The 19692-nt window shown below is 40.2% G+C and overlaps 3 protein-coding genes across 4 annotated transcripts; all 3 read left to right on the forward strand.

Annotated features, from left to right (window-relative positions):
* The first annotated feature begins 286 nt into the window (after nucleotides 1–286).
* On the forward strand, nucleotides 287–2421 carry LOC141592252 (uncharacterized). Its single transcript, XM_074412857.1, has 3 exons — nucleotides 287–653; nucleotides 1202–1737; nucleotides 2115–2421. The coding sequence occupies exons 1-3, from the start codon at nucleotides 489–491 to the stop codon at nucleotides 2203–2205; spliced, it is 792 nt and encodes a 263-aa protein (XP_074268958.1). The 5' UTR covers nucleotides 287–488; the 3' UTR covers nucleotides 2206–2421.
* A 1251-nt stretch (nucleotides 2422–3672) lies between these two features.
* LOC141592254 (protein WHAT'S THIS FACTOR 1, chloroplastic) lies at nucleotides 3673–6911 on the forward strand. Of its 2 annotated transcripts, none has more exons than XM_074412858.1 (2): nucleotides 3673–5205; nucleotides 5685–6911. In XM_074412858.1, exon 1 carries the CDS (start codon nucleotides 3708–3710, stop codon nucleotides 4944–4946), a length of 1239 nt encoding a protein of 412 aa, XP_074268959.1. In that variant the 5' UTR covers nucleotides 3673–3707; the 3' UTR covers nucleotides 4947–5205; nucleotides 5685–6911. The 2 variants fall into 2 exon arrangements, with proteins under 2 accessions (XP_074268959.1, XP_074268960.1); XM_074412859.1 differs by having other exon boundaries at nucleotides 3673–5039.
* Nucleotides 6030–6527, forward strand: LOC141590170 (uncharacterized). The gene has a single exon (XM_074410778.1). The coding sequence runs from the start codon at nucleotides 6030–6032 to the stop codon at nucleotides 6525–6527; it is 498 nt and encodes a 165-aa protein (XP_074266879.1).
* Nucleotides 6912–19692: the final 12781 nt, after the last annotated feature.

Raw genomic sequence — 19692 nt, forward strand, 5'->3', positions numbered from 1 at the left:
ACTAACTTTCACCAAAAAAGCCTTCGCCATCTGTATATTTCACCTTTAATAATGTATACAAAGTATTACAGTTCTTATTCATTTTTATTTTACACAAATTCTGATTTAAGACGGACATTATCCGCCAAATATATACCAAATTATATAGAACATTGCATAAGTCAAAAGTTGTCTTTATTACCACCATGTGATAGTAGACGGATACTTCGTCTTAAACAAGACTTGCTAATTATTTTAATGCAATAATAATAATAAGTCTTTAGTATTCAATCATTTTGCTACTTCAACAAGAAAAGAATAATATTTACATGTCAATTTATGGTCGATCATCACACAGTTGATCTTGTGTACATTATATATAAGTCACCTTTCAATACTTGTCGTACATTATATAAGCAAGCTAGCTATAATATACAAATTTTAGTTTTGTTTGTATTTTTGTGAATTAAATTAATACTGTTGTATTTGTATGTGAGAAAATTGAGAATATGATAGATGAGAAGTATTTGGACATTGTATTAGTTCCTAGCGGACTGCTAGTGTTGGGTGCATACCACGTCTGGCTGTTTATCGTTATTGTTCACCATCCTACACGCACCGTCGTCGGCCTCAACGCTATTAGCCGCCACCAATGGGTCTGCCATATGATGAGCGTTAGTTTCTTTTACCTTCATTCTTTATTTCAATCCTGTTTTTCATCTCTTTGCTTACATGTTTGAAATTAAACTTTTGACTTTTACAAAGCAATTCTAACTTACCTTTCAAATGTTTGATGTGATCTTTGATGTTTATGGAACATTCATTGCATTTCTATTTCAATATGAATCGGTTGACTTGTGAATTTTAAACGTATCTTCTGTGTTAGCAGTTTATCAATAAATGTCTTAAGAACATATTCCTTGTGTTGTTTTGTGTTTATTCTAAGGTCTCATGTTCAAGAATTATTGAGTAGCAAAGTCAATAATCTCAAGTTTTTTGAGGGGAGTTGGGACAGCGAGTGCTACCCCTTGCTACTAGGTAGCTCCACCAGTCATGTGACGGTGGTAAAATACTAAAATTCAATAGCGAGATTTTTGTCGCTCATGTGATCTGTCCATTTTCCTGCAAAATTTCGTCAATTTTCATATAAAAAGTGCAAGACATTAAAAATTCCAACAGTGAACCAACCGATCACTAATGTGCGATATGATCCTCTTTACAGGATCCGGGGAAGAACAGCGTTCTAGCAGTGCAAACCTTACGGAACAATTTAATGGCATCAACATTATTGGCAACAATAGCCATAACACTGAGTTCTCTAATCAGTGCTGTCGTTAGCGGAGCAAGCCAAACAACAGCTCTCATCTACACAGTTCACACTGTCAAGTACTTCTCAATTCTGGTATGCTTCCTGGTTGCATTTTTCTGCAGTATGCAATGTGTCAGATACTACGCTCACGTAAGTTTCTTGATTAACGTACCATCGCCTCAAGGACGTGCTGAGTACATCCAATTTGTGGCTCGCCAATTGAACCGGGGCAGCCTGTTTTGGTCTCTTGGACTCCGAGCATTCTACTTTGCGTTTCCTCTGTTGATTTGGATTTTTGGCCCGGTTGCTATGTTTGCTTGTAGCTGCTTGATGACATTTTTATTGTATTTCTTGGATTTTTCTTCTACTTCTGTGTCAAAGAATCTCTCCAATGGATATGTACACAAGTATAACAGCAATGCTGATGTCGAATCCCGAGCTGACTCCAGGTAAAGTTCAATGTTTAAAACTCAGCACCAAACTTTAAAAAAGTCTTCAAAACCTTCAGGTAATGGTCCTCCTATTATGCTCCCTCACTCGAGTGCCCATTGGCCTCGAAGAGTGGTTAGTGCATAGGCCCCCTCATATCATGTGCTGAAACTTCCACTTAGTGAGTTATTGGGATTGACAGGATTCGAACCCGTGACCGTTAGTCACAAAACCTTAAGCTGATGGTTGAGGTCCAACAATTATATTTATTTCTATTACATTATTCTGCCCTAGGACGGTCTTAGTCAAGAATTAGCGAGTAATGTATGTATGCAGACATTTCGGCAGCTCTACATAAAATATACAGTATATCTGAACAATGTGCATGGATTTGTAGGAATATAAGCATAGCAAGAGACTCAAACCTGCATAGCTCATTGTTGGGAGATGCAACGCTTTGCTCCGGTTCAAGCGATGTATTGAGCTAATTTCCGAGAAAGAGTGTGTTTTGTATCCAAACCCTGACACATTGAAGGCTGATCACTGAGATAACGAAGCAGTTGGAAGCTGAAGAGAATAGAGCAGGGACATGATATTATGTAAATTTGAGCTTTAGACATGGCTTTGTAGTTTGTACACACCTTCCGTCTTTGGCTCATAAATTCAATTCTGGAGTAAAAAGTAAAACAATCACACCCTTAAAAGTTTGTGTTAGATTAAGATTTTAGATTAAGGGTAATTATTACGAGATTAGAGGTGGGGTTACTTAGTAACAAGGGCTACTTGTCATAACTTTATAGGGAAATTTTTAGTTCAAAAAATGACATGGTGTTAGAGTCAACATTTTTTATCGATACTGTAAATTTTTACATATATAACTCTGGTTTTTAATTATTTTCCAAAATGACTTGAAAATATCTTTTATGGGGGCCGTGAAACTTTTTTTAATAGGTTCGCTACCTTTAGAAGGTTTATAATACTTTCTCCGTGTAAGTCGCATGAGTCAAGTTGAACATTTTGAATACAAATGAATATTCCCCAAAGGAGTACGAAATTTAATCTGAGTTGTTTGATAGTTCCTTAGCGGGTTCCTTTCTTGTTCCAATGCTAATGTTCACCACTAGCGCCTGCTGAATATTAGCAAGGATAGAATTGTTGGTAATGAGCAAAAATAAGTCGTTTATATATATTGGAATAGAATCAATCTTATTATACACGACACTAACACCCAATTAATCAAGTAGCAGGTAAATTTACATGTTGTTATACTAAATATACCTTGAGATGATATAATGAATCTATAAAGCCCAAAAAAATTAAAACGGTTGTACCAAGAAATGTAAGGAAGTAAGTTCAACTTCGCGCATGTATGACCTATAATTAGGCACCATATAGAAGACAAATGAATCCAGGGAAATAAGAAAAATAAGGAAGTCAGTGATCACTCGTCTATAATAATAACAAATTGTGTGTGAAGATTAAACATTTTCTGGTGGGGATATTAGTATATTAGAGGAAGTTAAGATACATTCAACATGAAAGGATGCAACAAAGACATGACAAGGCAGAAACGGAAAACAAAAAAATCGCGGAAGTAACTATAGTAAGATTATCTCAATTGCAAAGAATGTAAAGGAAATATGAGCAATGTTCACAAGTCATTGGACGGATATTAACGAACAAGAGATAAAAGTTTAACTCGTACAAAATATGTGCAGATATAAATAGAATAACTAGGTAAATAATGGTATGTTTCCTTATGACGGGTTTATTTGTCACAAGCTTATGATGGTCGCAACCGAAAATTTGTGGATAAATTATTGACGCAAATTTTGCTGAAACCCGCTCTCCAGTCTCCACTACCCATGAGAAAAGGATTTCCCAATAACTCTATGTTGTTCCGCTTGTACAATTTGTCCACACAATTTACAGATTAAGGCATTAAGCGAATCGAAGGACACAGAAACAAACCCCACATAAATCTCTACTAATGCTTTTTAATCTGTTCAACAAGCTCACCTCCTCTAACACTACAATTCCCCTAAAATTACCCCCAATTTCTAGGGTTAGGGTTTGTTCTATACTCCTCCAATGGGCATCATACTCCCAGCTAAAAGTCCACTGGCGCAAAGATCGGCACCTCGATACTGCAATTCAAGAAGACAAAAAATGGCGAATGTGCGCAAAAGTCGTCAAAGAAGTTCTCAACGAACCTAATCAAGTCATCCCATTAAGGTACTTAGAAAAACGACGACATAGATTGAAGCTTAATGTTAAAGCTAAAACCTTTATTAATCAAAACCCTTTTTTATTTGATATTTATTATGATAGAATCAAACCCAATTCAGAACTTATCCCTTTTGTTCGTCCTAGTGATTATCTTGAGAAATTGCTGGATGATGAGAAAAGGGCTTTTGCTCAAAATGAGTTGTTGATTGTTGAGAAATTGTGTAAGTTGTTGATGATGGCGAAAAATCATGTTATTAGTGTTGACAAATTGGTTCATGTTAAGCGTGATTTCGGGTTTCCGAATGATTTTTTGACCAGCATTGTGCCCAAGTACCCGGAGTATTTCAGATTGGTAGGGGGTGATGAGGAAAAATCATTTCTGGAGTTGGTTTCGTGGGAGGGGAAGTTTGCGAAATCAGTGATAATGAGGAGGGCAGAAGAGGAGGAGAGCTTGACTGGGATTCAAATGCGGCCTTCATTTGATTGGAAATTGCCTCGGGGGTTTTACATTAAGAAGGAAATGAGGGAATGGGTTAGAGATTGGATGGAAATGCCTTATATCAACCCGTATGATGATGCGTCACATTTGGAACCGGCTTCACGAGAAATGGAGAAACGAATGGTTGGAGTGCTTCATGAGTTGTTATCGTTGTCGTTGCTTAAACGAGTTCCCGTGCCTATAATTGGGAAGTTTTGTGAGGATTTTAGGCTATCTAATGCGTTTGCAAGTGCGTTTACTCGACATTCCGGAATATTTTACATATCGTTGAAAGGTGGGATAAAGACGGCGGTGTTGAGAGAGGCGTATAAGGATGATTTGTTGGTCGATCGGGATCCATTGCTTGTGATCAAGGATAAATTTGTTGAGTTGTTGGAGGAGGGGTGGAAGGTAAGGATGGAGGAACTTCGGTTGAGAAGGGAAGCAGTTAAGAATGATATGGAATCGTTGGTGGCTAAGGATTCTGATATCCCGCTTCAGGAGAGTAATAAGCAGCTTTGAAATGGTTCTCTGAGCAAACTGGTTCGAAATTGTGTTGTCTCTTGCGAACATGTCTGAAATTCCCCTGAATTTTCATGTGTATTTCATCCTCCTGTATGTTGTCAAAGCTGCCAAAATATGCCTGATTTCTTACGGCTATTTGGGTTTACTTATAAGAGTTTATGCCTAATTGCCTATCTTGTGGCATGTAATTGCTAGACCCTTTATCTCACTTTCTCAGTAATAAATTTATACCTGCCTGCACCTTGGTCTTATGCATGTAGGGTTTTTTTTTTATCTGTGGACAATAGTGTTTAATGCAATGTACGCATACCTCAAAGTGATTAGCTATGAATCTGATGCTTCCCTTTGTAAATAACTGAGTTTTTGATAGCATGTACAAAGTTTTCACAATTTCGAGCTGAAGTCTAATACAAACGAATAAATGGGTCATCTGATAATTTCATCAAAGCTCATGTCACAAAGGACTAGGAGGAGACCTGTGTAATTATGATTATGTCCTTTTCTGTTATTCGAAATTTTTTTTGAAATTAAGGTAAGCAAAAATTCCTGGTAAACTAATGTTAAGCAACTGTTGCACCACTCTTCCTATTTGGTTTGAGTTTGGTGTAACATTTTGTATTTGGTGATTAGTTCTATATCAGTAAGGTATTATTGTGCAGAATAAGGAACTTTCATATTTATATTCGACTCATGCATTTTGTTTGCTAATTATGTGATTGTTTTCTTCTTATTCAGGAAGACGTTCTACTTTTAACATTGTTTAAAGCAGTGTGGCAAAGTGACAAGACTCTCATGGGCAAACTGTATACAGCCAGTAATATTACTCACACAAAATGAATGCGACGTTCGAAAACCCACCCAGAACTAACCTCCTTTGATAAAAGTGGTATTCCTTAGTCACTCCCTTATTCATTGTTCTTTTTATATGACTTTTCAAATATTTCTACTTACACCGTGTGACCAACAAAAAACGCATGAATCTCTACTTATTTAAGTAGTAACTACTACTTACTTGCTTATTACTTGAACACAATGCCATTTATCTCCCTTATGTGACTTGTTTCGTAATTTGTGTTGGAGATGGAGATGAGAAAGATCGCGAGATTGCTGCTAATTGTTGCGTCTTTATCCTTGATTTCTGAGTCAAACAGTCAATATTGGTTAGCCCCATCTATTCCATTCCAACCTGTTCCAGCCCTCCGTCCTTTGTGTCTGACCCAATTTTCCCTTGTAAATTATGCATGTTCCTCGATCCGTTACACACCTGCTCTGCTGCCACCTCCACCCCCTCCTCCTCTTCCTCCTCCTCCACCTGCTTCATCTGATGCAGAAGGTCCTTGCTCGCCAACTGATGGGCATAGGCGTAGGCGTCACCACAGACATAGGCATACTCGCAGTCCTGATCCTCAAGTAGATGAATGCTGTCGTTGGTTGAAAGAATTGGACGCTCAATGTGTGTGTGATATGTTTGTTCGTTTGCCTGTGTTCTTGGCCAGGCCAATACATGCTTACACAGTCAATGTCAATTCAAATTGTTCTGTTTCGTACAGATGTCCTGGCCGAGTGATCATGTCTTGATGCTTAACTTGTTTTTTTAAAATTAGTAGGAAGTTATGTAGGTCTTCTGCTCTGGTGGAGTCGAATGAATAGTCTTTGGCCATGATGGTGTATGATTGGGTATTGACTCAAACTAATTTTATTTCTTATGTTGTGAAGTACAATAGGCGATGCGATTCTCAGTACAATTGTCAAGGTGGGTCTTCTGAATGTATCTCAACACTGTAAAAGCTCGGTACATCTAACCCCTACATAATGTGGTCATGGCTGGAAGTCTTGGTCAATAGGACAGGGTAATGTTGTTAGAATGCGCTGTAGTTGGTCGTGTTATAGGTTATCTAAATTCAAGAGAAGGGTCTTGTATCTGGTTTTTATTATCGTTCAAATAATAGTTGATTTCATGCAGTCCTGTCTTAAATGAAATAATCTTTGCTTGACCCATATTGATCATCGTACTTTTTGCGAAGACATTTTTTATGGCATCATGATTAAAGTAGTTGATTATGCCAAAGACGCAAGCATCACACCATACGCGTATTAATATGTTCACGGAACATTGAATTTGCAGCAATATGTTGCACGGTTGATTTGCATAACTGAGAAAATGCAAGAGAATTAGGGGTGTTTTAGAGAAAGAGGCATACTGCCTTGCAGTCGTCGAAGTTCATATATCATATGAGGGATGATTTAATGGGTTGTGCGATGATGTAAGTATAAGATTTGTTATCCGCCACGGGTAATGGAGTAGGGTGGATTCTACCCAATATCTCCATCGTATCCATCCTACATGTGCCCTTCCCACATCATACAGGTGACACCCGAAACAGACCCGTAACCCAAAATGATCCGACTCAAACCCGACCCGATTAACCCGTTTGCCAGGTCTAAAAGGGAGGCAGAGGCAAATATATCAGTCCTACACTACACAATGGTTATCACTTTCGCAAATAACAGATACTTGTGCGTTCAATTCATTGAAGTCTATGATTTGGTATTCTTTAACGAGCAACTGATTTGTTGAATCGTTGAGCTTTTCGCCCTCAGACGAACTTATGCAAGTAGCGAAACTCTATGACACATTCACAGGTGGTTTTTAGGTTGAGACGGGTGAAATGGGAATTGGTTTTCGTGAAGAAACAAGGCTTCCTTTACTCACATGAGTCACACCCTACATCATTCTCTGCTCTCTTCTCTCCAAACAAACTAATCTTAGAGTTAGGACGTTAATAACCAGGCTAACGGCTAGCATCACATGACAAAGCTAACAGCTAATGCAGTTTGATAACCAGGTTCTAACCCCAGACCTGTAATAGATTCGAATAAAACTTGGAGCTTGAATTGATGCAATCTGAACTATACTAGGCTTGAAATTGACTAGTAACCTAAATTGAGTTGATCCAAAAACATTCTACCTAAAGATTAGCTAATTTAAAATAACAAATTTGAATCTACATTAACATTAACAAAATTCATCATGGCCCTACAATATTACGAATCAAGTAGGATGGACTGGATCCATAACCACTAACCCTAAAATTAACCATACCCAAATAGACATGACAAGACATAATTTGACTTGAACACGTTACACATACAAACATGAAACAACCTCTAGTTTTGTTATTTTAATTTAGTTACACTGTTTCATTCCAAAAGAACGAACTCATAGCCTTGACATGATTATCAATTTAAGTGTGTTGCATTCTAAATGCTACCCCACTAGGGAAAAAAAATAACGTTTACTTCATGTATAGAATATTCTATGATTATTCGAGATTTCTAAATGCTACCCCACTAGGGAAAAAAAAACCTACGTTTACTTCATGTATAGAATATTCTATGATTATTCGAGATTGCAAAGTGTCATAAACTTAACTCTACCCAAAGTAGACTGAGTAAAAGTTATTCGTGCCCAAGATTACTCGACAACAACATACTCTGGTACCAACTCGAAATAATTCAACTCGAAACATGTAACAAACACTTAAAACCCAATTCGTAGTTACTATTGGCCCGGAATTACCCTGCCTGACCTGACAGAGGCGAGGCAATAATCAAAACAAGACTCAAGAAAAGGACACTTGAAACCAAGCACTAAGAGAATATAGACAGGCACCAACCAGGAGTTGATACAAGACATGCAATAACTGACCACTAGCCTGAAAGGAGAACACGCCAGGCACAAGAAAAGTGTCGCACAAGCTGAGCAGGCAACAGTCAAGTTGTTTAAATACTATCCCTACAAACAAGGAAGACTAGTTCAAAAGGAAAAGATAGAGGCAAGGGTCAAAGGCAACGGCTAAAATACTGTCAACTACCTCCGGGTAAATAGGGCACAAGCCCTATTTACCAGGAAACCCTAAACGGAAGAAAAAGAAGACGGGGGAAGCTAATATAAATTGAAGAGAAGATAAAAACAAAAGGGACATGAAAGACACTCTCATTCTCACTTCTATTCTTGTATTATTTAGCAATATTTTTGCCTGTCACGCCTGATACATAAATACTCTGTCAGGCTATACAAAATCATAGTAACAATCACTCATGGCTTGGTGCGCGTGGTTTTTTTTCCCTTATTCCCAGGGTTTTTCCACGTATAAAATCTTTGTGTCTTTATTTATCATTTATGTATTTACCTAGTAGCACTAGTCAGGCAAGTTATTTGAGTTAGATCACCCCTCCTTAACTCTCCTGGCAGACCGTTCTCATTTAGCAAAATCCCTGCCAAAACAATTGGCGCCCACCGTGGGGCATCTAGCTCAAAAATAATCAAAACCCATAACCAAATAACACAAAAACTTGAGAAATGGCAGGAGATAGCATTGAGCAACAAGTGGCTGCCGCCCAACAACAATTGTTGGAGATGGAGCAATTAAAGCAGAAGATGGCCCAGTGAAAGTCAAGTTGCAAAATTAAAAGAATCAGAATCTAGCCTGAAAGTAAAACTAGGAGAAAAAGTTTCAGGATCAAAGTTGAAAGTTCAGCCTGGCATGCCATTCTCTTCAATCATCAGGAATATCGATTTCTCCAACTTTGGCACTCCTACCCCCACCAAAGTCCAAAGCAGGAGAAGAAACAGACTCAGAAGAATTCCAAAATGAATAAACCTCACCAGATCAAACCAACACAGCAATCATGATGGCTATACTCCAGGAAATCCAGAAACTCCATGAAAGATTTGAGAAAATTCCTGGAGTCCCTACCCCAATTGAGGAAGCAAATCCAGAAAGTTATGTTGATTCACCCTTTGTGGATGAAATAGCAAAAATAGACATGCAAAAGAAATTTGTGGTTCCCTCAATGAGAATCTATGATAGGACCACATATCCACAAAATCATGTAGCCTATTACAAGCAAAGGATGTTGGCAGCATCCATTCCCAATGAACTACGACAAGTCTGCATGTGCAAGGGGTTTGGCACAACCCTGAATGGGCCTGCCTTGCAATGGTACATAAACCTGCCCAACGGAAGCATCAAGTCCTTTGCTGACCTGGTCAATTCCTTCAACCTTCAGTTTGCCAGCAGCAGGGAACTAGAAAAGAGATCCAGTGACTAGTACAGGATCAAGCAAAAGCCTGGAGAATCAATTAGGTCTTACATGACAAGATTCAACAAGGAAAAGGTATCAATCCTCAGATGTGATGTTGGAATAGTCGTGGAAGCTTTCAGGCAAGGGTTACCCCTGGATAGTGACTTCTACGATGCAATGACCATGAAGCTCTGTCATACCTTTGAAGATGTCCAGGCATTAGCCATAGGCTATATTCGGCTGGAAGAAGACAAAGGCTGCCATCCCCATACACAAGACATGACAGATCAGAAGTCAACTACACACATGAACAACGAGGTAACTCCTATACTTATCCCCCTATCCAAGAATATAACTTCTCTGTTGACATTGCAGGACTAATCAAGAGACTTGACAATATGGGAGACATAGTCAAATGACCAAAGAAGTCAAACAACCCCAACTCAAGGAAGGATACTACAAGATGGTGTGAATTCCACATGGATATAGGGCATACAACAGAAGAATGTCTGGGATTGCGCAGGCAAGTGGCCTACCTGCTAAAGAAGGGATATCTGAAAGACCTAATGCCTACAAGGAACAACGATGATGATGGAACAAGAAAAAACCCAGAAAGGCAACAACGTGACCTACCCCAAGCACCACCCATCTATGAGGTCAAATTTATCAATGGAGGATCTGAGATTTGTGGCCTAACCAGCTCAGCTGCAAAGAAAATTGCTAGGGAGTCAAAAATGAAATCTCCTTTTAAACTTAAAAATTTACCTCAAATTACTTTTGACGACATTGATATGCAGAGCATTCCTGATCCGCACCATGATAGCTTGGTTATCACCATGCAAATAGGAACTGCAAGAGTCATGAGAATCCTGGTAGATGGAGGCAGCTCGGTGAACCTGATCATGCTTGATGTCCTCAAAGCAATGGAGATTGATGAAAGTCAAATCATAAAGAAGTCCAATGTCCTGGTAGGATTCAGTGGAGAGACAAGGAATACACTGGGAGAAATACACCTGCCCACATATGTGGAAGGAGTCTCCTCATACGAAAGATTTGGAGTCCTGGACTGCCTGTCATCCTACAATGCCATCTTAGGAAGACCTTGGATCCACAATGTGAGGGTCATACCTTCAACCTACCATCAATGCATCAAGATACCAACAGAATGGGGAGTAGCAATCATAAAAGGTGAACAAAAGTCTGCTCAGGAATGTTACACTAAGTCATTGAAACCCTCCAAGGCAGGTAAGTCTCTCGCCTAGCAATTACAGTACCCTGTCAGGACAACTTACGTGGCAGAAACCAAAATGGAGACAGATCAGGTAATTTTAGACCCTGAGTATCCTGACAGGCATGTACTGATAGGATCTGATGTCCCTGACAACATCAGACCTGAACTAATAAGCTTTCTCAAAATTAAATCTTCATGTTTTGCCTGGTCTCACTTTGATATGACTGGTATAGATGCAAATATCATTACACATAAACTAAATATTGACAAATCTTATAAGCATGTGCAACAGAAAAGAAGAAAATTTGTCTCTGAACGAAATGAAATTATTAATGAAGAGGTAGATAAACTATTGGATATGGGAATGATAAGAGAAGTCATGTACCCTGACTGGCTAGCCAACGTGGTAGTAGTACAGAAAAAGAATGGTAAATGGAGAGTTTGTGTGGACTAAACAAACCTCAATAAAGCCTGTCCAAAAGATCCATTTCCACTCCCTCATATAGACGCAATGGTAGATGCTACAGCAGGACATGAACTCCTAACATTTATGGACGCCTCAAGTGGATTCAACCAAATTAAGATGTACCCATCTGACCAGGAATGTAACACCCCCATATTCAGATGAGCCTTAGCTAGGCCTTCCTTAGTATATAAGGGCGTTACCATCTCGGTTGCTCGAGGTAAGTAATCATCAAAAGTCGATAAAAGAACAATTATAATTATATTACAAGTGATACAACCAACTAACAAACTACAGATACAACTCGTCAGCTACACATTATCGCTATCAGAACTCGTGACGACTCATTCCCGCCAGGACTCCAGCTATCAACCACATCAACACCTGCTAAGACTGACTGCTCACCATAAGGGATCACGGCAGACACATAAACAAACAAGACAACCACACAAGGTCAATAACTGAGGCAAGACTCAACATAAACCAACAACAATTGTCAACACAATACAACACAACTAGTCACACACAATCACATACTCCAATCAATATCCGTCACCGACTGTCCACTGGACCAGCCCTGCCAGTGGGGGACCGTAGCCGTTCCCACCTAAGCCCCGCTCATCATATCGAGCGATAACCCTGTCCCATTAATATGCACATCCCCTCCCGTGGCGGGTTCCACGGAGGGCGAAACTAGGGCGTGAAGCCACTCCCGCAAGTGACTCCACTCAGCCGAGGACGCACCTCGAGAACCAGAGAAAATCAATCACAGACAGCTGCAATACAACAACAACCAACAAACCGTATACACCAACCGACTACCGCATACAATCTGCCACACAAACACGACAACAACACAACAACCACGACACCACAACCGACACACTATACCATCCACAGAACTGAGTAGGTGAACCTACCTTTAAGCGACTGCAACGATTCCATGCCCACACACGCAAGACCCAGCAATCAAGCAACACCTATACACACAAAACAATCATCTATTACTACCATTCTAATCGCAACTGAAACCACAAGACACAGATGATGATGACGACATACCTACATGAGGAAAACTTGGCAAAGGACCGCTACTCGACTCAAGCTACGCACTCCTAAGGCATAAGGACCTTCAAGGGCTTCTATGGAGGACATATGGTGAAGGGAAGTGGAAAGGGCGACATTTAGGTTTAGGAGAAAGAGGCGGAAATGATTTGCGGATTTGACAAAACGCGATTATAAACCTTCGCTGAAAAGACGCTATTCGATCGAGTGGCCCACCTACTCGATCGAGTGGCCCCTACTCGATCGAGTATCCAAGCTACTCGATCGAGTAGCCTCTACTCTATCGAGTACCACCCCTAAATCACAACACAAGATAACTCTGGTACGCACTTCTAAGGACCATCACTGCTCCCAAGGTCGGTCAAAGCTGGTCAACGGGTCTCTAAAAAGGGCGGGTATTACAAGGAACACACTGCATTCATCACAGAAAGAGGCATATACTGCTACACAGCAATGCTCTTTGGCCTGAAGAACGCATGGGCAACATACCAACGCCTGGTCAATATGATGTTCAAGGACCAAATAGGGGATACAATGGAAGTTTATATTGATGATATGGTGGTCAAATAAAAAAAGGCTGAAGACCATGTCAGGGATTTAGAAACAGCTTTCAAGATCCTGGAAGAGTTCAACATGAAGTTTAATCCTTCTAAATGCCACTTTGGAGTTTCTTCAGGCAAATTCCTAGGTTACATGGTGACCAAAAGAGGAATAGAAGCCAGCCCAGAACAAATAAAGGCTATACTGGAATTAGAATCTCCCAAATCAGTCAAAGACATTCAAAAGCTGACAGGACGAGTTGCAGCCCTAAACAGATTCATATCCAGATCATCAGTAAGATACAGGTCTTTTTATGACCTACTCAGGAAAAACAAGTCATTCAAATGGTTGCCTGAACATGAGACAACCTTCCAAGATCTTAAAGCATACCTGACTACACCCCCACTACTTGCCAAACCAGACAAAGGAGAACCCCTGACGGTTTACCTATCTGTCGCAGAGACAGCGGTAAGTGGAGTCCTGACCAAAGAAATTGACGGCCAACAACATCCAGTCTACTATGTAAGTAAGAGCCTCCTAGATGCAGAAACCAGGTATGACTTACTTGAAAAATATGTACTTGATTTAGTCATGTCCTGCACCAAACTTCGACCTTATTTTGAAAGCCACCCAATCATTGTAAGAACTAACTTGCCTATCAAATCTGTCCTGAGAAAACCTGAGTTATCGGCGGGAATGGCAAAATGGTCGGTGCAAATCAAACCTATGACATAACCTTTGAACCCGGCAACAAAGCAATTAAGTCTCGGGCATTAGCAGACTTCGTGGTGAATTGATCCCTACCACGGAACGACCTTATAAAAGAGGTCAATCACCTTGACACCCATAAATCAGACCAGAAATGGACCCTACATGTAGATGGAGCGACAAATATGAAAGGGACTGGCCTAGGACTAGTAGTGAAATCACCACAGGGAGACCTAATTGCACAGGCTATTAGTTGTGAATTCAAAGCCACAAACAATGAAGCTGAGTATGAAGCCCTGATAGCCGGACTTAAGGTATGTATAGAACTTGGTGTAACAAACCTCAAGGTAAAAACTGACTCTCTCTTAATTTTCAATCAAGTCAAAGGAATATATGCAGCAAATGATTCAAAATGGTGCTTTATCTAGAATACGTTAAAAACCTTTGCAAAAAATTCAAATCCTTTGACATTGACCAAATACCAAGGGTTTTAAATACCCAGGCTGATGCCCTAGCCAACCTGGGATCAAACTTCAGCCCTGCTGTGTTTAATAAGATACCAATTATCCATCTGTTGGAACCAACCATAGAAAGGTCTGACCAAATCTATCCCATCCACGAGGACACAACTTCCTGGACCAAACCATACTATGATTGGTTCTTACAGGGGATACTCCTTAATGATAAGAACGAAGCAAGGGCCCTAAGAGTCAAGGCCTCTACCTACACCATTATCAATAACACATTGTTTAAAAAGTCACAGGCTGGACCTTACTTACGCTGCCTGGAACCACATGATGCTAAACAAGTTATAGAAGATATACATGATGGATATTGTGGAAATCACAAAGGTGGCAGAAGCTTGGCAAGTAAAGTTCTCAGGACAGGCTACTTTTGGCCAACCCTGAGAGCTGACTGTATAGCATACAGCTCTAAATGTGAAGCCTGCCAAATTCACTCCCCTTATATCCACCAACCATCAGAGCTACTACATTCCATCTCAGCCCCCTGGCCATTCATGAAATGGGGCATGGACATAGTAGGCAAATTACCTCAAGCACCAGGACAAAAATTTTTCATGCTGGCAATGACTGATTACTTTTCCAAATGGATTGCATACAGGCAAGTCAAAGAGAAGGACGTCATATCATTCATGAAACGAAATATCATATGTAGATATGGAATACCTTCAGAAATAGTATGTGACAACGGTACACAATTTGTGGGAAAGAGGACAACAAATTTCTGTGCACAATGGAATATCAACCTAGTCACATCCACACCAGGCTACCCAAAAGCCAACGGTCAGGCGGAATCAAGCAACAAAGTAGTAATTAACTGCCTGAAGAAAAAGTTGAAAAGGAAAAAAGGAAGATGGGCTGAAGAACTCCCCTTAGTCCTATGGGCTGACAGGACTACACCCAAAACAGCCACAAACCAGACACCCTATTTCCTGGTCTATGGCTGTGAAGCAGTAATCCCAGCAGAAATTCATATACCAACCACCAGAAGCAGCCTGAATACCATAGAGGAGAACAGACCACCATTACAAGATAACTTGATCCTAACCGAAGAACTAAGGGATACAGCTAAGGTTAGGATAGCCTCCTATCAACAAACAGTAGGCAGAAGCTACAACAAGAATGTCAACATTAGAGTATTCAAGGAAGGAGACCTGGTCCTAAGAAAAGTCTTCCCTAACACCAGAGAGAAAAACGCAGGCAAACTAGCTCCAACATGGGAAAGACCATACCTAATTGATTCAATAGTAGGACAAAGAGCTTACAGGCTGCAAACCTTGGAAGGAGAAATGATCCCCAGATCCTGGAACATCACCCACTTAAAGTTATTTCATACTTAAACCACAAACAGGTAAAACTATCAACTTCTTACGTGTTTCAACAAAACTAAATAAGTCCCCTACAAAATGTACCTCCCTGTTATTTACCCAGCTGCCTGCACAACATGCCTGTCATTTTTTAGCTCTGCCTAGTCTGCTTATTTAGATCATTTTATATAAAATCCTGAAAACTTGTTTCACGCCTTCTTTTCATTTGTTATATGCTACACTTAGGTTTAAACAAATATTCAGGATTGAGGGCCACTCCACCCAACCTGAAAAGCATTCCTGAAATGCTCTACAATAAATTTGGCACCTGTCTGCCTGACCTAAAAACTAAACCGAGCTCAGTACATAAAAGACAAGTCCAATGATGGAATAGACCAGACTACTTGTCCAAATAAGCCCTCCTGACAGGCTGAGGGCCATAAGCTCTCCTGACTGGCAACCACCCTCCTCTCAAAAAGCCCTCCTGACAGGCAACAAAGCCATCATTTCCCATAAATGGAATGAGGGCCATAAGCCCTTCTAACAGGCATTATTCTAACAGAAAAACGTCAAATGAATTATTTTCAGGTACAAGTCAAGTCAGTCAAAGAAATCAAGGAAAGAAGATGACACATTTATACCAAAACAGAATGTTTACCCAGGGATACACTCCTCCAGGGGCAAGACAAAACAAACCTCCAAAAACAAATCAAAAACTAACTGTTTGTCCAGGGAACATCCCCCCTAGATAGGCCAAAACCACACAAACTAAAAACATCACAAAAACAGCAAAAACAAAATCAGCCTGCCTTAGAAGCCGTAGCAGAACCAATTCCCTTATTAGCAGCCTCCTCTTCCTCTTCGTCCTCACCCCCTTCCTCTTCAGCATCACCACTTTTTTCCTTGGAAGGTGTAGAGTCCACTTCCTCATCAGCATGCAGCTTGCAAAGCTCAGGATAGGTAGTATTGAGATTGGCCAATTCCTGATCAGGATTCCAAAAAGGCCTGACTTCAACAGGTTCCTTCATGGCATCCACTAGGGGTGTTCATTCGTGGTTCGGTTCATCGAACCTCTAATTTAATTCGGTTCGCACACGGTTCAATTCGGCAAAACTCCGAACCTAAACCGCACCGTTAGAAACGGTTATAAACGGTTCGGTTAACCACTTTAAACGGTTATTAGTGGTTCGGTTACCGGTTAACCGATAATCGTTCTATATTACTTTTTTTCAGTTTTCGTTAATTTTTGGGAATTTTTTCTAATAGTTTAATTTAATTTTCATTATATATTATACCCAACAATAAAGTTAATAAGCTAAACTTTAGCATTAATTAATTTAAGAAATTTTAAATTTGGATTCAGTAAGAAAATTAAACGAACGAACAGTTTTTTATATAATATTTTAATTTTTTCCTTACTTTTTTGTCAAACGGTTCGATTCACGGTTAACCGGTTATCTAAAATTGTGAACCTTAACCGAACCTTTTCCATAATAAAATTAACGGTTCGCTTCAAAGAACCACTTTGTCGAAACGGTTCGGTTAATCGAACCTTAAAAATGGACTGTTTTTCGGTTTTGCGGTTCGGTTTATTCTGAACACCCCTAGCATCCACACGACCCCTGCCAAAGAAGTAAAGTGCAGCATCCTTATACCTGGCCTATACCAGATCCCTCTCCACATCCAACTCTTCATTCACCTTCAATTGCTCCTGCATAGCCTACTTTTCAGCCTTCAGCTCTTCCTGAACGGTGTCAAACTTGGTCTGAAGAGCTTTCAGGGCATCCTGAGCAGATTTTAGTTTAGAAGACTCCACCACCAACCTAGCCTTCCCTGCCTCATTATCCTCCTTCAACGAATGATTCTCAGCTTTTGACACTTACAATTTAGCCTTAAACTTTGCAGTATCTTTCTTCAAAATCTGTACCTCCCAATCCAGGGTATTTTTTAGGCTATGGACAGAATCTAGCTGACAGGCACCCCTCAACATATCATTGACATTCTAGCAGAGAAAACATACCCATCTAAGCCACAGAACAAAAAAAACAAATAAACACACACAAACACCCATACAAAATTAGACAAAAAAATATATACCTCCTGAAGCATGGTGATTAGGTTGGCGGCATAATCCCTGGTATGATACATAGCAGCCAAGGCACGGGCAGAAGAATCCTCTGCCTGATACTGGTAATAAGGATCGTCAACCATAAAGGCATGTGCCTGGATTTGTTCCTTTGCAAACTGAACCTCATCCAACCGAGCCCTAACCCCCCTGGCCTCATGAACCCCTCCTAATGATTCATCTACTCTTTTCCTCTTCTCAGCACGACCACCCTCATCTACAACCTTCTCAGGCGACACCAACTGGACTTCCTACACAGGCTCCTGAATCTGAACAACACTATCACTCCATGTGGCCTCGCTGCTTTTAGATTTCTCCCCTGTGATTTGGGAAACCCCTGCCTTCACCAAAGACAAACCAAAACTAGCTATCCTAGCAGAAGCCATGGTGGCTGCACGACGAGACTCTAAATCAGCAATATAAACACATGTCCAAAGCAGGAATCAACAAAACAAAAGAAAGCAAAACTTACTCCCTGACGAAGAAGCCCCTGACGCTTTAGCACTTTTTACTGGCTTATAAGTACTCAATTTGGCCTTCTTAAAACGAGGCATAGGTGTTTGCCCCAGACAGGCAGGCCATGCCCTCTCCTCTTCAGGCAACGCCATAAAAGTCGCTATCCGGTCGGTAGGCCCCTCAAGATCGTGGATTGTTCACCCAGTCATTCACTACAAGAAACAAAAGCAAGTAAGTAGATTTCCCAAAATATATCAGTGTCAAATCAAAATACAATAGAAAAGAAAGTTACCTCCTTCAATGTAGGATAGTTGAGATAATCCAGTCGGGGGCAATTGAATCGGCCTTGATAAACATATAAGTTTGAGCCCATCCCTTATCATCTCCTGAATCAAAATTAGTAATCAGGTGAGCCATCTTTGACCGACTCAAGATTGAACCGTCCAAAAGAGAATGACTCTTCAAGTGGTAGACATTCTTGAAGTCGTCCAGGGTGATAACCAATTTATGTTTAGCACACAACTGCTCAACTGAGTGAACAATTTTCCAAACCATTGGCATGAGTTGAAACGATGGAACCCTAATGGCCCTGATCACCTCAGCCATAAGAGAAGAAAGAGGAAGCTGACATCCACCCCTGAATGCCCATTCAAAAATACGAACCACTGGACTACCCCAATTAGCCCCGACTGGACCACTCTCAGGAATCCAAACCTCGGCCTCATTAGGAATAAGGCCCCTACCCTTCAAATAATGCTCAAAAGTTGGTTTCAATCGATTGGCTTCATTGAAAGAAGTCGCAAAGACTTAACGGGAGTATATTCAACCCCTTTATATGACATGGATAAAATCAAAAGAACCACCTCCACCACTTCATCCTCGGGGATGATGTCTGGAACTTTCTCAACCTCAGTAGGAACCTTCTCAATCTCAGCAGGAACTTTCTCAGCCTCAACAACAGCCTTGGAAGCAGCCGTCGTTCTTCTACCACCAGCCATATTTTATTTCTTGTTGAAAATTGATTTTTTTTGCAAAGAGAGAATTCTAGAAAGAGAAAGAAGAAATTTTGAGGTTGGAATATGAAAACAAGACAGTGCAAGGCAAAGTATTTATAACCGCAAAATCAAAACGGCTAGGAAAGTAAGTGGTTGAGGCTAATCATGACTCTCCTAGGGTTTTGTGAACCTACCCTATTTATGACAAATAGCCGTTACAAGAAGCTGAATCAAACACAACTTC

Source organism: Silene latifolia, chromosome 7 (genome assembly GCF_048544455.1).
Source record: "Silene latifolia isolate original U9 population chromosome 7, ASM4854445v1, whole genome shotgun sequence".
Taxonomy (NCBI): Eukaryota; Viridiplantae; Streptophyta; class Magnoliopsida; order Caryophyllales; family Caryophyllaceae; genus Silene; species Silene latifolia.

What these genes read in the sequence shown, in the direction of transcription:
- LOC141592252 (XM_074412857.1), top strand. Translation starts at nt 489, where the DNA reads ATGATAGATGAGAAGTATTTGGACATTGTATTAGTTCCTAGCGGACTG. An exon ending in GGGTCTGCCATATGATGAGC is followed by an intron (nt 654 to 1,201) that starts GTTAGTTTCTTT and finishes TCCTCTTTACAG; the next exon opens with GATCCGGGGAAGAACAGCGT. An exon ending in GAATCCCGAGCTGACTCCAG is followed by an intron (nt 1,738 to 2,114) that starts GTAAAGTTCAAT and finishes ATGGATTTGTAG; the next exon opens with GAATATAAGCATAGCAAGAG.
- LOC141592254 (XM_074412858.1), top strand. Translation starts at nt 3,708, where the DNA reads ATGCTTTTTAATCTGTTCAACAAGCTCACCTCCTCTAACACTACAATT.
- LOC141590170 (XM_074410778.1), top strand. Translation starts at nt 6,030, where the DNA reads ATGGAGATGAGAAAGATCGCGAGATTGCTGCTAATTGTTGCGTCTTTA.